At 35.6% G+C, this 17,416-nt stretch overlaps 1 protein-coding gene and 1 long non-coding RNA gene across 3 annotated transcripts; one reads left to right on the top strand and one right to left on the bottom strand.

The window, feature by feature from the left end:
* The first annotated feature begins 6,965 nt into the window (after positions 1 to 6,965).
* Positions 6,966 to 17,036, top strand: slc19a1 (solute carrier family 19 member 1). 2 transcript variants are annotated; one of them, XM_082136897.1, is made up of 6 exons: positions 6,966 to 7,064; positions 7,858 to 8,464; positions 9,960 to 10,740; positions 14,102 to 14,294; positions 14,644 to 14,785; positions 15,681 to 17,036. In XM_082136897.1, exons 2-6 carry the CDS (start codon positions 8,192 to 8,194, stop codon positions 15,879 to 15,881), a joined length of 1,590 nt encoding a protein of 529 aa, XP_081993023.1. In that variant the 5' UTR covers positions 6,966 to 7,064; positions 7,858 to 8,191; the 3' UTR covers positions 15,882 to 17,036. The 2 variants fall into 2 exon arrangements, with proteins under 2 accessions (XP_081993023.1, XP_081993024.1); XM_082136898.1 differs by having other exon boundaries at positions 6,998 to 7,207.
* On the bottom strand, positions 11,851 to 14,095 carry LOC309474534. The gene is made up of 2 exons (XR_014197371.1): positions 12,655 to 14,095; positions 11,851 to 12,266 (listed from the first exon to the last, which is right to left on the bottom strand). It is a non-coding gene; the product is annotated as an uncharacterized lncRNA (long non-coding RNA).
* Positions 17,037 to 17,416: the final 380 nt, after the last annotated feature.

Genomic DNA, 17,416 nt, shown 5'->3' with positions numbered 1-17,416 from the left:
AGGCAGGTCATTCCACCAGCATGGAACAGTCAAAGTAAATGCCTGTGAAAGTAATTTTGTGCCTCTTTGGGATGGCACCAAAAGGCGCCGTTCACTTGCAAGCTTCTGGAGGGCACGTAAGTCTGAAGTAGTGAGTTTAAGTATAGGGGTCCAGAGCCAGTGCTTGTTATATAGGCAAACATCAGTGCCTTGAATTTGAAGCGAGCGGCAATTGGCAACCAGTGCAAGTTTATGAAGAGAGATGTGACATGCGCTCTCTTCGGCTTGTTAAAGACCACTCTTGCTGCAGCATTCTGGATCAGTTGCAGGGGTTTAACAGTACATGCTAGAAGGCCTGCCAAGAGATCATTACAATAGTCTAGTCTGGATAGAACAAGAGCTTGGACAGGGAGTTGTGTAGCCTGTTACAATATGAAGGGCCTGATCTTCCTAATGTTATATAAGGAAAATTGAGTTGATTGACAAACCTATCTGAATGGAGAACTTGTGATGAAGTGTTGGGTTGGCTGAGACCACAAGCAGTTCTGTTTTCACAAGGTTGAGTTGAGCTGAGGCACCCAGTAACTAGATGTTGGGACTTAAGACAGCTCACCCCTCCACAACACCCTGAAGGAGCTATCTGAGAGGTAAGACTTGAACCATTGGAGTGTGATTCCTGAGATGCCCTTTGTTATGAGGGTTGACAGGGGGATCTGGTGGTTAACTGTGTCAAAAGCAGCAGACAGATCCAGCAAGATGAGTACTGAGGATTTGGAATCTGCTCTTGCCAGTCACCAAGCTTCATTAACTGAGGGCAGTCTCAGTCTAGTTGCTGCTTTTGAAACCAGATTGGTTGTTGTCCAGGAGGTTGTTCTGTGTAAGAAAGGTAGAGACTTGGTTGAACACGTAGGGCGATCTGTAGTTTTCTAAAAGTGCTGGATTTAGAGAGGGTTTCTTAAGCAGTAGGATTATTCGAGCCTGCTTAAATGCTGTGGGAATGGTACCAGTGTGGAGAGAGGTGTTGATGATGTAAGTGAGTGCAGGTACAACTGAAGAAGAAATGTCTTGAAGGAGATGAGTGGGGGTAGGATCAAGCAGACAGGATGTAGGGTGATTGTAAAGGATAAGAGACTTCTGCCTCCAAGAGCGGAGAGAAGGAGGGGAAAATGTGTATGTTTGCTATTAAGATGTATGTGTCAGTTTGTGGTGTGGAAAATTGGCCGCTGATGGCTGTTGTTTAATTTATGAAGAATGAACACGTTATTATACTACATGTGCATTAAAAGCCTGATGTATCAGATATGTGCCAGATCATATGGCAGGTCACGTCAGTCAAGCTCGCATCAGCTGACTCTTAGTTGATCCACGTCTACCTAGCAATACGACGTCTATCACAGCATCCCCGTTGCTCAGGAACTAATTACCCTCCTCCATCCCCAGCTCCTCCTCTTGTCCAGTCAGGATTGGCCTTCTAAAATTCCTCTTTGAATCAGACTCGTTTTTCTTGAATAAGGTTGTACAGTAAATCATTGAAAATGAATATTATCTGCTATACTTGTATTGGTTCTGTTCTGTTTACCCTGAGAGGAGTTGTTGCTGCTCTTATCCATGCGAAGCTGCATGGATGGGCAGGGAGTTCTTGCCCAGAACAGAACCATACCGCCAATCCAAACTGTATGCTAATTGTCAATCATCTTTGACGATAGTGATCCTAACAGAAATGTTGAATTTAAGGAGATGCATGATGCAGAGAAATCACAGGCAATACTTTTAATAAACAAGGAGTATACGCAAGGAAATAGACACGCTAACACCACTTAGCACGACACAAGAACTGACAAAAGCCTGAAAAGGACAGGGAATATACACATGGATAACAAGGGAACTTAATGATAGACAGATTAACATAATCATTAACTAAGGAAACTAACTAGGACAAGCTAAAGACTAAACTGAAAGGGTAAACATGAAAACAAGACATAGGAATAAAAACACAACTAACAAGACATAATCCTGATAATATGATACTCAACAAAAACACATTGGGTCTCATTCATGAAACATTCGTAAATATACGAGTAAATATGTGAGTGATTTGCACGTAAAGAGACATTCCCGAAAATTCTTCTCCTGATTCACAAATACTTCGTAAACGTCAGATTTGATAGTGAAATGTGTGTGTGGGTTAATGAATTCCAATCAGTCGTAAATGGGACGCTCGTGCACGTTCATTCTCTCAATTACCATAAATCCCGCCCATTAAAACCGACTGACAACTATATATGGGCATTATATTATGACACGAAACGAAGGATTTCATATGTCTTCTCAAAAGCGAATGAAGAAGATAAATTTCTCAGATGCAGAAATTGAAGTTTTATTATCAGAAGTTCATTCAAAACGCCACATTTTATTTTCAAGCGTACATAGTGGCGTATCAGGTCCTAAAAAAAAGGATATTTTAGGTAATAATGCTTTTACCTAAATGCTTTAGGTAAAAATGCTTGGCAGATGCAGTTAATGGAGTTTCATCTGTTAATCGAACAGTCCCAGAAGTGAAAAGAAAATGGTTCGACATGAAGCTTGACTGCAACACTTGTGACTTGCGGACTTAAAAATGAATAAACAGCTTGAATATAAAAAAATAAAAAAAGACTTGCGGACATGTGTTCCGTTTGCAGATGCTATTACTGGCTCTCGTAATAAAAGTAAAAAGAAAACCCGTATGTAATTACTATATAATATTTTTTCAAAATGCTGTGTAAATATGTACCCGATTAAGGTGAATTAAAATGCAGTTATTAATGAGCAAAACGTTCGGATGTTAAACGCACTATTTACGCGTGGCTGGGAGCAGGTGTAGATTTCTTTCGTACCAACTATTGGAAAATACGAACATTTTAATGAATCCGAAAATTTACGCCAGAACCACTTTACACACGATTTACACAAAAATTCGTTCTGCTCGTGTTTCATGAATGATACCCATTATACAAAAACTTTTTAAAAATTACAAAAATTGTCTTCAATAATCTGTTCCATATGAATAAAATTGATTTTCCTGACTATTTTTAAATGTCAGGTTTTACAGGGTTAAATTATACCAAATCATAATAAATTACCTAGCAAAAAATGTGGAATCATTTGTATTTTTATTTTATTTATTTATTTTTTACACATTTCAACACCAAAATATGTGTAGATGGGGGCTTAGATTTAATGCACCATTGCTCTAACACTGGAGAATCATGTGTCCATCTCAACAGCCAGAGGCTGTATTTCCTTTATTCTCAGAGGAACAAAAGACAACAGCTTGACAGCTTGAGTCTGTCTCTCACATAAAGCTTTTGCACCCCTGACCTGGACCCTAATGCATCTGCACAGTACACAATACATGGCATGCTGTTGATGTCAATGTGCATAATTTCCATGTGATTTATATTCTTGAATCTATGTCAGCCTCTGGTTTTAGGAAATAGTTCATTTGACTTTCGAACTTTTGAGTAAGGCAACAAATAGTGCCAAGTATAAATGTAATTTCACTTGGTGCTGATGCAAACACAGTAAAAAGCAAGGGTGTAAAATGTACAATGAAATTGTTATGTGTCACCTTTGAAGTAACCAGACTCCCTTATAACCTTCAAAGCTATCAATAAGCTCGTTTGAGATGCCAGACACCTCACGTTGAATACAGTTGAGGAGAAGTTTAGCTAGAAGCATTCCAAATTATCTCTGTGGACCGGGAGTCTATAATATGTAAGCAAATGCAAATATTGTGTTCTTTACTGTTGATGTATGTAATATTGCTGCTCGGAGTGAAACGGCTTCTCGAACAAGAAAAAAAAAAAGAAGTAAACGGACTTGATTTCTTCTATCAAAAATTGATTGGATCGTTGATATTTGCTAAATTGGGTAGTTGACAAATGGCCAAGAAAAAGTACTTTTTTTGGAAAACATAACTTTTTAAGAAAAAATACTTATATTTATGGAGTATGAAAACTGCAGTTTCAGAAAATAGTAGTGGTCACTCATTTTGTCAATGACTTCACGTATTTTTTTCACGTTTTCACTCAACAGTACTGTAAATGTGTCCTATGGTGTGACATTTAAAAAGTACTAAGAAATTATATTAAATAACATAAAAAATACTTGAGACAGAATTGTTAACATTATTAAAACATTATTTTCTTAAAGTGATATTTATTTTACATGAAAGTACTAATTAGAATCATTTTCACCATGGATAGATGAACCTGATAAACTTTTCCCTACGAATGTCAATAAAACTTTTTTGCCAACCTTACAGAACTGTTTGAAATTGTACCCATTTAAGAGGAGATATTATTGTAACTCCCCTAATGCCAAACTTGACTCTTTTTTTTTTAAAGATATTTTAAAATAAGTATATTTTTCTGTTGTTTTATGTTTGTCACACCATTGGACAAAACGTCACACTAAAGGACAAAGATAGTCATTGCATAAAAAGAGTCAGAATATATAGTGTTTATTGTAACAATAATAAAGGAGGACATAGTTTTTTTGTTGTTGAAACTTTATATATTCGTCTTAAAAGCTTCTTAAGGAGGTCTTGTCCTATGGTGTGACATCTGTGTCCTATGGTGTGACAGGCCAAAGTGTCACACCAAAGGACATTTCCAGTGACATTTTCTGTCACACCAAAGGACATTTGAGCTTTTGTGGCAGTTAATAACCATGCTAATACTAGCTGAACTGTTATTAGCAATTGGCATGATACATTTGCATAATATTACATAGTCTTGCTGTTAAAAATACAAATTTTTATTAAAAAATTATATTTAGGAGTGTCACACTAAAGGACAAAAAAACTTAACAATTTCAGTGGTCTGAAAACATATAAATATTTGAACAATTCTGAGAGAAATACTTGCCATGTGCACTGCTCATGGGCTTCATAGGGGTCTTCAGTCACATGACCTTGAATGGGGCCTTTCAACTAAATTTAGTTGTCCATGATATTGCCCAACTTAATATCAGGTTATTGCATAACACCAAAGGACATTTTTTTCTGTGACAAACTTTATTAAATTCCTACACTTTTAGAAATGTATGTATAGGAAAAGTGATGGCCACTTAGTGAAATAGACACTTGCACAATTATGCCAGGAGTGTTCATTAAGATGTTTAAACATTATTTTCTTTATTTATAAAAGTTAATATTTATGAAATAATGTTGTCTACCATCACACCATAGGACGATTTTGAGATTTGGCTCAAAGTCGTAAAAAAAAAAAAAAAAACTCGGGTATTTAAACAACAAATTCATGTAAAACAAGAAAATGTTTAACCATTTATAGTATTCTAAATGATGAAAATGTGAAATAAATTATTTTTTATCTTCTGTGACGGTGAAAAAGCCACGTCACGTCAACTACCCTATTGCTGTGACCTCATGTGACAGTTTGTATTTTGATTCAAGATTACGAGGGCAAATTGATGTTTTAAAAAAAAATATGGATGTGCTTGGATAATTCCTTTATAAAAAATACTACAATATTCCATAATAAACAAGAATCGTCAATTTTGATTTCATGCTGACTTTAAGTGTCTTTAACTACTATTTACTAACATTTAAATTAATTATTTGTATACAATACACTTGTGTATACATGTTTTAACATTGTGTACTTATTATATACATTTTTTTTTTTTTGCATATAATAACAACTGTAATTTTTTGTAATTACATCTATAATTACACTGTTGACCCGACTCCTCCCCTTAAGGCTTAACCCAACCATAAACCTAACTATATCACCAAACCTGTTCCTAACCATACCCATATCCTACCTCAATAGCAGCAAAAGTGTTTTGCAACACAACATGAACACGAACAATAAGTAGGCTACCTAACATTTTTGTTATGTAAGTGCATAGTAATTAAAGACATCTAATATAAAGTGTGACGTGACCATATTGGTCGTATGTATTTTGTCAGTGATAAGAGATAATGACTTACTATATTAATAGCCAAGTTATTTTCCATTAGCTAAATGAACCTGAGAGAGAGAGAGAGAGAGAGAGAGAGAGAGAGAGAGAGAGAGAGAGAGAGAGAGAGAGAGAGCACAGTTCCGAGTGTGATGTGCACAATGCACTTTCTTGGCACTTGAACTTCAGTAGTAAGTGATGTGACTGCTAATGCAGTTTTTACTATGTTATATCATGGATAAGAAAGAGAGTGATGAATGGAAGCTTCTTACAGCATTTAATAATGCTGTGAATAAATGGCTGAAAAAAGAAAAGAAAAAAGAAGTAACTTAAAGATAAAACATGCTTGATTATGACAAGGACCCTTAAGAGTCTACTTGACGCCTTTGTTCACAAGGTCTTTTTTTTCTATAATAAACACAAACAAGGGTGCATTCGGGTATATCAAATAAATACTTTGTAAAGCTCAGACATTTTTTAAGTATTAATAGCATTATTCAGAGATTATCTTATATTATTTACACACAATCTATTCTTACCTCAGTCAACAAAATCATAAAATATTTCTGATTAGTATAAACCTTCTCACTTAAATTCCATTCTTGGAGCGCCCTCTTTTGGCAAAGCATCATAACACATTACACAGCTGCAGAATCATCGGCTTCAAAATTCACGTTTGATGAATAACTGTATATAATTTATGTTGTAGATAAACGTTAACCAATGAGAAATTGCCAAAAATCATTGACATTTTTTATTGGCCTTATACAATTTTACATTATGATTGAACAGCTCTGTTTTGACTCATTATTGATAAGACAAATATTTTAGTGGAAATAAGAGTGGGATTCATGAAACTCCCCAGAGACAGAGAAGAGACATCGGTTCAGTGTCAGTTTACTCGAGACCGATTCATTCAGAACGAATCATTCAGACCAGTTTTGTTTTTGTGAAATGTTCATTAAAAAGATCCGACTCAAAAGTACGATTCGTTCATCAAGTTAAGATAAACATCCGGTGCGCATGCGCTTGCGCAGATCAGTGGGAGTTATTCGCGCGCGACAGGCATGCATGTGTCTCGTGGATTTTAGACCGACCGGTTCTCAGTGACAAAATTGGTAACGTTACGTGTTGTCATCCTGTTCTGATGGGTTAAAGTCTGTCGCGCTGTGCATAAATAACTTACACTATAATATTTTCAGTCTCAAAGATTATTAGCTCAGCACTAAAGGGTTTAAATTGACCGCAGGAAAAGCAACAGGCAAGTTTAGCTCGAATCAGCTCCATGCATACTTGAACATTAGTAGGATTATATGCAAACAATATCAAGAGAGTACGACATTTTGTTAACCATTAACAAGCAGACTTGGTCGTCGTTAGATGTGTATTAGAGCTGACATTGCGCTGTTAGACATTTGATTTGTGAATAAATGCAATTTACTCAGTGGGTTGCACTTTATTTTACAGTTTGAGCACTTACGTGTACTTACAGTGTACTTCCCCAAGAAAGTACTTGGTAATATAAGGTTACTACATGGATTAAGGTTAGGTTTAGGGGTAGGTTCAGAGTCAGTACCAAGTTATTGCAATTGTACATATGCTAGTATACTAGCTGCTGAGTTCTCATATGTACATGAGGAACAGGACTGTAAAATAAAGTGCTATCACTCAGTGTGTTACTGCACGTTTACAGTAATTAGAGCCAATAACTCCAAACTCCTTTGACTGTTCATGCTGTCTTGAAGAGACTTAAGTTTGGTCTATATTGTTTACTATTTATTGTTTAGTTATTAAAGACCCAAGAACAAGAAAATCACAGACCAATCTATATACTAAATTTAAATCTATTAACTATACATTTCTTTATAAAAATCAAACTAACAATTTGATTTACTTTGTGCTTCTTTACAGAATCACAATGTTCGTTCCAGTTTGGTAGCACTTTTGAAGGTGCTGGAACCTGGACGTTGAGCAAAGGTGAATGCTTGCACAGAAAAAAATGTTAGCTTGTAGCTGTTTAACACATTGCTGTATCATTATGAAAGTGTCCTCTCAGCTCCCAGTAATAGTTAACACGGCGCATATCTTAGGATTTACTGGCTAGTGCAGTCGCTTGGTTTTTACCAGTCTGTGAGCTCTGTTAAACTGCTAAACCTTCAGCTATTAACTTGGACATTAACATTCCTTCTGCATTTTTACATAATTAAATAATTCAGCTTTACAACATCAGTTGTATTGCTGTAACATGGTGGAAGTGATTATATGCAATGAAAGGACAGAGGATGGTAAGGAGGAAATGAAGACTGATTACAATGGACACACTGTGGAAAATGTGGCTACCGAGTTAGTCATCCTTGAAACCAAGGAAGACCTGGAAACCCAAACGCAGAAGACCAGTTCATGGATATGGTCCGTTGTTTACCTTTGCTTCTATGGCTTCATGGTGCAGCTGAAGCCTGGAGAGCCTTTTATCACACCATACCTGCTCAGTACAGAGAAGAACTTCACTAGAGATCAGGTCTGGTGCTATTCTACTTTTATTCTAATCTTATTCTAGTTTGTGAAAAAAACACAAAAAAAATCTGAAATTGTTTGAGTGACTTTATTCAATCTGATAAAACATACTGTTTGTTTGTTTGTTTTCAATTTTGTAAACACTGAAACTTGAGATACTGTTTACGTACTACAGTATGTATTTATTTTGTTGCCAATACTTAGTTTATACACAGTTATGCTTGTGTAACTTGGTCTTAAAACTCTGACACAGCTGCTGGGTTCTGGCAAACCATGTGAATGTGGTCAGAGTTCACATTCCTCCACAGTGGGTCAGATTTGCTTTGCCTTTGAGGAAGGACCTAGATCATGCCCAGTCATTAGAGTTATTAATTAACCACATAATGTCTTTTTTTGTAAACACTTCTAAATCCTGAATTATAAAATGAATTTATAAAGCTCTAACTGAATGTTTTTTAGTAAGGTCAGTGCCAATTATTTGACAAAAGCCATAACATTAGTCAACCACATGCAGAGAATATCTGTATGCGAATTGTCCACTGCAAAGTAGACCAAGTGCCATATTTTATCTGTTTACAGCCCAGTGTCTGTGTCATAGATTAAGACACTTCTGTTTAGCCCAAGTTCTCTTTCACATTATATATTTTATTACATGTTCAAAATGCTTAACTAACTAAAAGAACACCCAAAAACTGTTATATAAGTCATACTTATGTATCTGATTAGACAAAAAAGTGAAAAAATGTTCAGTCTGCTTGCTAAGGTGATTAAATGCATGTCTTGCATTAGGCAGAGTAGGGATCATTCATTTGATTTTTGTTTATTTGTTCAGAAAATATTTAGCCTGTCGATGTGAAGTTTAACCACAACTGTATCAACAGTATTACCCGTGTCAGTAAAATGTATAACTCAAACGAGTCAAATACAATGAAACTAGAAGTACACAAAGGCTGATGTTACATTTATTCTGTATAGGCTAATTGTAATAATGGTATGCAATAAATGTAACCATAATGAAAAAGCTCCATAAATGTGAATTATTTTATATGAACATACTAATGTTATTCAATACAAAACGTGAACAAAAAGTTATTCAAGCCTGCACTGAAGCGAGCTCAGCTGCAGACTTCTTCTTGACAGTCAAAGCGACATTGAAACAATGTTGTTTCACAATCACTACATTGTGAAACTGCTGACTTGTAGGAAGACTGCTAATGTTAAGGGTACCATTTTTACGGGGCCATACTATTACATATCTGTACATACATAAAACAACACAGTATGTGAACACACAGCAAGTAAGAAAAAGTCTGATGAGGAAAATAGGGTCTGATGAGGTATAATTCGAAATCTGATGTTTCACACTGTAAACTCCTGGTGGTGGAGGTAAGTGCATTGTCGATTATGTTATTAATGATGTTACATTTGAACATTAAAATATCCCTGCTCTCCCTCTACCCCATATAAGATGTAACAATGACTTTCTGATATCTTTTCAGGTTACCAATGAAATCACCCCGGTCCTCACATATTCCTATATGGCTGTGCTGGTGCCTGTGTTTCTGCTGACAGATTATCTACGCTACAAACCTGTGCTGATCCTTCAGAGCTTGAGTCATGTTTCCATTTGGCTCTTGCTGCTTTTGGGCTACTCGTTGCTGGAGATGCAGTTTATGGAGTTCTTTTACGGCATCACCATGGCTGCCCGTGTGGCATACTCCTCCTACATATTCTCGCTAGTACCAGCGAATGTTTACCAGCGTGTCGCCAGCTACTCCCGCTCAGCTGTGCTCATGGGAGTCTTCACAAGCTCTGTGCTGGGTCAGATGTGTTTGTCATTAGGGAATGTATCATACATGACGTTAAGCAAGGTCTCTTTGGGTTTTGTCATTTTTGGGCTACTCTTGTCCTTCTGCTTGCCATGGCCCAAACGTAGCCTGTTTTTCAATCAAGCCCGTCTAGAGAAGGAGAGGAAGGAAGCAGCTCAATCAGAATTGGCCAGAATTAATCCAGAAAAGAAGGATGGCAGTGTGGCAGCACTGGGCACTAGCCACAATTCCCTCTCCTGGGCAAATTCGGTGTTTGTTCAGATGTTGAAGGAGTTAAAGAATGTTGTGAAGGTCCCTAGTTTAAGGCTTTGGAGCTTGTGGTGGGTGTTCAACTCCACTGGTTACTATTTAGTTGTGTTTTATGTGCATATCCTGTGGAATAAAGTATACCCTGCCATAGAAAACAAGCACGTCTACAATGGAGCGGTTGAAGCTGCCTCTACATTATTAGGTAAGACGGATTATATCTTGTTGTTGTTGCTATATTTGTTGAATTAAAACAACAACAAATAATCTCAACCACATAATCAGTTTTTTTTAAGTAGCATCCACTCTGATTTCTTAAAGGGATAGTTAAAAAATTCTGTCAGCATTTACTCACCATCAAGTTGTTCCAAACCTGTATTAATTTATTTATTCTGATGAACACAAAAAAAGATATGTTGAAGAATGTCAGTAACAAAACAGTTGATTGGCACCATTGACTTCCATAGGATGGAAAAACTAATACTATGAAAGTCAATGGGGTCCATCAACTGTTTGGTTTATCATTCAACACAATTTTTATTTTTGGGTGAACTATCCCTTTAAGCAAACGAATAAACATTTTGTTGACAAGGGTACTGCCTACCAACTGTTGATTTATTTCAGTGTGGAAATAAATGTACTTACTTAAACACTGCATACTTAAACCGGTGTTCAAAATGAAAGATGTGAAGATATATCAGTTATCAGCCTCCAAAACACTTTTTGATTTATTTTGTCATTATCTTACACAAAATTATTGGGATGGCAAAGTTATGGCAAAGATAAAAAAGTCGGCATTAAATAAAAATTCACCCTATCTATTTCTTTATTAATTTTATTGATCTTATTGTGAACAATTCACCCATGCATATGTTTTGATCTGATCATTTTAAATCAAAATGTCCTATGATGTTATGCCATACTTCTACAATCATTTAGTATGATTAAACCCAGGCCCTTTCTTACATTTGATTGCAAGTTTGCATTCAGATCTGCCTTCATGCAATTAACCGATGTATAGAATCAAGTACCCATCCAACATGTTTTTCTTTTTTGGTAATCTGTTGAAAAACTGGTATATACGTCACAATATGAAATCAAAGATCTGTTGCTACTTCTGTTTCATTTCCACTTTAGCACTTATGCGTTTTGTTTTAAGAGGGCAAGTCATTGTGAGTTGCTGTGTGAGTGTAATGATAACTGCTCTGCATTTACAGTGCTGGTCAGAATTATTTTTGGCCCCCTCTGTAAATATGATCAAAGATGGCTGTAAAAAATAAATCTGCATTGTTTATCCTTTTGATATTTTATTTAAAAAAAAATAGCAAAAATCTAACCTTTCATTGAAGTAAAAGAATTGAAAGTGGGGGAAAAATCACATTATGAAATAAATGTTTTTCTCCAAAACACGTTGGGAACAATTATTTGCCCACTTTTATTAAATACTTTTTGCAACCTCCTTTTTCCAAGATAACAGCTCTGAGTCTTCTCCTATAATGCCTGATGAGTTTGGAGAACACCTGACAAGAGGTCAGAGAGCATTCCTCCATACAGAATCTCTCCAGATCCTTCAGATTCCCAGATCCATGTTGGCGATTCTTCTCTTCAGTTCAGCTCACTCATTTTCTATAGGGTTCAGGTCAGGGACTGGGATGGCCATTGCAGATGCTTGGTTTTGTGCTCAGTGACACATTTCTGTTTTGATTTTGATGTTTGTTTTTGGATCACTGTCTGTTGGAAGATCCAAACATGGCCCGTTATAAGATTTCTAGCAGAGGTTGTCAGGTTTTGATTTTTTATCTGTTGGATCGAATCCATGATGCCATGTATCTGAACAAGATGTCCAGGACCTCTGGCAGAAAATTAGGCCCACATCATTAAAGATACAGCAGAGTATTTCATTTTACACATGGGCTACTTTTTTTATCCATGTATGAAGCAAACCCATGTTAAGTGTTTGCTGCCAAAAAGCTCTTTTTTTGTTTTGTTTCATTTGACCATAGAACCTGTCCCGTTTGAAGTTCCAGTAGTGTCAGTTACTTTTCTAACGTTCTATGGCCAGATGAAACAAAAAAAGAGCTTTTTGACAGCAAACACTTAACATGGGTTTGCTTCATACATGGATAAAAAAAGTAGCCCATGTGTAAAATGAAATACTCTGCTGGATCTTTAATGATGTGGGCCTAATTTTCTGCCAGAGGTCCTGGACATCTTGTTCAGATACATGGCATCATGGATTCCATCAAATACCAACAGATAAAAAATCAAAACCTGACAACCTCTGCTAGAAATCTTATAACGGGCCATGTTTGGATCTTCCAACAGGACAGTGATCCAAAAACAAACATCAAAATCAAAACAAAAATGTGTCACTGAGCACAAAACCAAGCATCTGCAATGGCCATCCCAGTCCCTGACCTGAACCCTATAGAAAATGAGTGAGCTGAACTGAAGAGGAGAAGCGCCAACATGGATCTGGCAATCTGAAGGATCTGGAGAGATTCTGTATGGAGGAATGCTCTCTGACCTCTTGTCAGGTGTTCTCCAAACTCATCAGGTATTATAGGAGAAGACTCAGAGCTGTTATCTTGGAAAAAGGAGGTTGCAAAAAGTATTTAATAAAAGGGGGCAAAAAATTGTTCCCAACGTGTTTTGGAGAAAAACATTTATTTCATAATGTGATTTCCCCCCCACTTTCAGTTCTTTACTTCTATGAAAGGTTAGATTTTTGCATTTTTAAAAAATAAAATATCAAAAGGATAAACAATGCAGATTTATTTTTTACAGCCATCTTTGATCATATTTATCAAGGGGGCAAATAATTCTGACCAGCACTGTGTAGTAGTACAACATGAGTTATGTTTATTTCTTAAAAGTACATCAAACTATGTATTTTCAATTGCATCGGGCGATAATTAAACCACTTTAGCTGATAAACTATAAAGTTTTAGATTTTTGTTTGTTGTAATTCTTTTTTTTTTTTAAACAAAATACTATGGATTTATAATAATAGCCATTTATCGGCCAATAATTATCTGCTTGCTTATACTAGCAATAATGGGTCATCAGAGTTCCCAACGCAAGTCATTGTGACCTACAGTTTTTTTTTTTTTTTACTAGTATCTTGACGTTTGATCTTTTCCGCATGAATCAAAATCCTAATTGAGGTTTACATGATACTTGATGGTTTACTATTTGGCGAGAACAAGCAAAGTTCATGTTCCTCAACCTTTGAGCTTGGGCATGACACGTGCTTGGCAAACACAAAAACAACAACAACAAAAACATGTCAACCTGGATTCCTTATTCCTAGTGCTGGAAAGCCACTTCCCTGCTGAGTTTTTAGTTGATTCAGGTGCATTTAATCAGAGTTGGAGCTATACTCGGCAGGAAAGCAACTCTCCATGACAAGGAATGAAGAACCTATGGTGTAAATGACACACAAGTTGAAAAATATTTGCAAACAATTTTTCAGATTTTCATGCACAAATTTGGTCTTGGTGAGAATAGACGTTTGTTAATCAGCATGATAATTACATGACAATCACACTTCATGTGCTCCATAGGTGCAATCGCGTCATTTGCAGCAGGCTATGTGAAAATTCGATGGAATCTGTGGTCTGAACTGGTGATTGGATTGATTACTGGGGCACAGGCCGGTCTACTGCTTCTCATGGGCATCACAGGAAATATCTGGGTTTGCTATGCGTCATATGCCCTTTTCAGAGGCTTGTACCAGTTCCTTGTGCCTATTGCCATGTGAGTGATCTTAAGCTATTTGTTTAATTTTATTATTAAATGTATGTAAAAGATGTTTTTTTGTTAAAAAATGATGGCGCATATTGCATAAAATGTTTTGAATTGACTGAGGAGATGAGTTGTATGCACCTGTAAAAACATTTATTTCACAGAGAGCAAGAACTTGAAGTTTGTTGTAGTTTGAAATGTGGAGCTTTTGATGAAGCTAAAAGAAAAACACTAAGGAAATTAAACCATTTAAAGAATATACACTTTTTTATTTTTTTTTTTATTTTTTTTTACAATTATCCAGATGTCTGTTCTCTGCATTTTGTCCATAAATAGTTCATTTAGTGTTTTTTCCTTTCAGTTTCCAGATTGCCTCCTCTCTCACTAAAGAATTGTGTGCTTTAGTGTTTGGAGTAAACACTTTTCTTGGAACAGTTCTGAAGACGGTCATCACTATAATTGTGGTTGATAAGAGTGGATTGGGTTTGGATGTTCATTCTCAGGTGTGTAACATTCTAGGTTGACTTCTGTTAATAGTTACACACAGATAAACAGGACATTCTATTCAGGACCTAAATACTTGTCATTTTTTCAAAACTCTTCACACAGTTCCCTTTACTAACTTTCAGCTTGGCACATCAGTTGATTTCACAATCAAAATGCTCTAAAACTACCAAAACACTTCATACGTGTCTCAAATCAACTCATTCTTCCATAACACTAGCAAAGGTTATCACCCAACAAACACACTTTGTCATAAACCATAAACAATGACCTTTAAAACATGTAGCATTACACAATGATTTCTTTTGTAAAATAATTTCACAAAACAATAATGAAACCTCCCTACAGTTCAAAATACACTGCAGTATATGTTACATGGTCATTGTTTACATTACAATTCAAAATTAAACAATTCAAAAATTAATTAAGTTTTCCCCCTTTTGTATAGAGGGTTTTGAAATTGAAAGACAAACACCGGTGTAGGGGTAAAGCTAATTTAAACTTATGTTTAAAGGGTTAGTTTACCCAAAATTGAACATTCTGTCAATACTCCTGCATGTTGTTCCAAAACCGTAAGACTTTCATTCATCTTTGGAACACAAATTAAGATTATTTTTTTTTTAATCTGAGAGCTTTCTGTCCCTCCATTTACAGTCCACACAACTAGGCTACCAGTTTGATGCTTCAAAAACTTCATAAAGATCGTAAAACTATATGATGAACAGATTGAATTTATTATTTTATTCACATATAAACATTGACCAAGAGTTTTGAAAAAGTGACCCAAGTATTGAGAAAAGGGTCCTAGGCTAGCGTTTAAAAAAAGAAGAAATTACAATAACATAATGCAGAATGATTTTGGCCTGATTCTTTTTTTTTCTCTTTCTCTTGCAGTTTTTTGTTTATTTCTTTTACTTCACTCTGTTGACTGTGATTTATCTGGGATGTAGTGCCTTTATCATCACGTCCCATTACCGAAATCAAAGATCAGGACAGGAGGCTACGGAAGTACCAATAGCCACTGAACTTAGTCCCATGGCATCAGTTGCCAGTGACGGCACAACCGCACATAATGGAGCCAGCATCAAGACATGAGATTCAGAGGAATTGTGCCTACAGGTGGAGTTTCTCCATCTCTTTAACTGTTACTTCAAAATCAGAACATTTTATTATTTTAAGTATGAATAGTCCTGGTTTCATCATTTTATAAACATAACATTTAGTTCAATTGTTAGGAATAGCAATAGATTTTTTTTTAAACCTCATCAAAATCTAATTGTACATTTTCGGATCAAGATATTGTCAGATCTGGATGTCTTTTGTTGTTTGTCATGTTATAAAGTTATCTTTGTCAGGGTTAATAAAATAATTTTATAAGGAATGTTTGGAAGCCAAACATGGCAAGGATTACTCTATAACTTCAGAGTACAGTGATGCCAGTATTGTTTGCAGCTAAATATTAAAGTTTAAATAATTATTATTGCACAACAGTTGTAATTCTGTTAATTGATTGGCCAAGCTGTGTTCCAGGCTGATATTTAGTATATGTCCTTAGAATATGTGATCAGTATCCAGTGGAAGCTAACTGGGGGAGTTAGAGGTGTGGGATTTTTGCCTCCAGTCTTTTATTTGGCTCCAGAATCACTCAGAAATGGGTTCTGCTCACCAGTACGCAGGAGTGGGAAATGGATAACCCATAGTGGAGCAAACGTGGAGTGATAACTGAATGTTCCAAACAGTTTTTTGAACAGAAAATTGCTGCATTCACACTGTTGCTCAATTCTGTGCAATGCTTGGTGACATGCATAGTTTGATACTTTAGTTCTTTTGGAAATATTTTTATTGACAAAGGAAAAATTATGCTAAGTAACTTGCCATGTTTTTCAATGTGAACATCTTTATAGAACCTGTATAAAAGATATTTCGGTAACACTTTTTCATTAGTTAACTAAATTAGTTAACGAACTAAGAATGTCCAATACGTCTAATAAATACTGCAACAAATGCTCATTGTTAGTTCATGTTAGTTTATACATTAACTAATGTTAACAAATGAGACATTGTAAAGTGTTACCAAAATTTCACACAAACAAGATTGTATTGTACACAGGACACTTGCTTAGTTCTACTGTATTTTAAAATTGATACTACTGTTTTTTTTTTATATACATATATATATATTGTAGTGTGATCACATTTTAGGATCTCCAGACCATGTATAATTACAAATAAATTATTAAATTAAAAGTTTTAAGTAATTTTTATTTGTATTACAATTTTAAATCCCATATTGCTTAAAAGCAGCTTTAGAGAAAAATATGCCTTAATATTCAACAACTGCAGTCAAGCTTAAGGTGACAATGGCAAGGACAAAAAACGCCATGTCTATGTAATAAAGGGAAGAAATCTTGAGAGAAACCAGATTTAAAACACAAAAGACTAAATATTAGTCACTGCATGCGTAATAGAAGTCAAGTGTTAATATAATAAACTAAGTAATTGAACATGTTACTAAGACAATGTTTAAACTTAAAGGAAAATGTTTAAATAAAAATAATAAGTAGGTTGTTCTGTCTTGTTCCACTCTTGACAGGAGTAATAGAGGTAGTTTTAAATGAAATGCCGATTGC

The sequence above is a fragment of the Leuciscus leuciscus genome (assembly GCF_965113295.1).
Source record: "Leuciscus leuciscus genome assembly, chromosome: 14".
NCBI lineage: Eukaryota > Metazoa > Chordata > Actinopteri > Cypriniformes > Leuciscidae > Leuciscus > Leuciscus leuciscus.
Note: the sequence above shows the minus strand (reverse complement) of the source record. Positions and strands in the feature narration are given on the sequence as shown.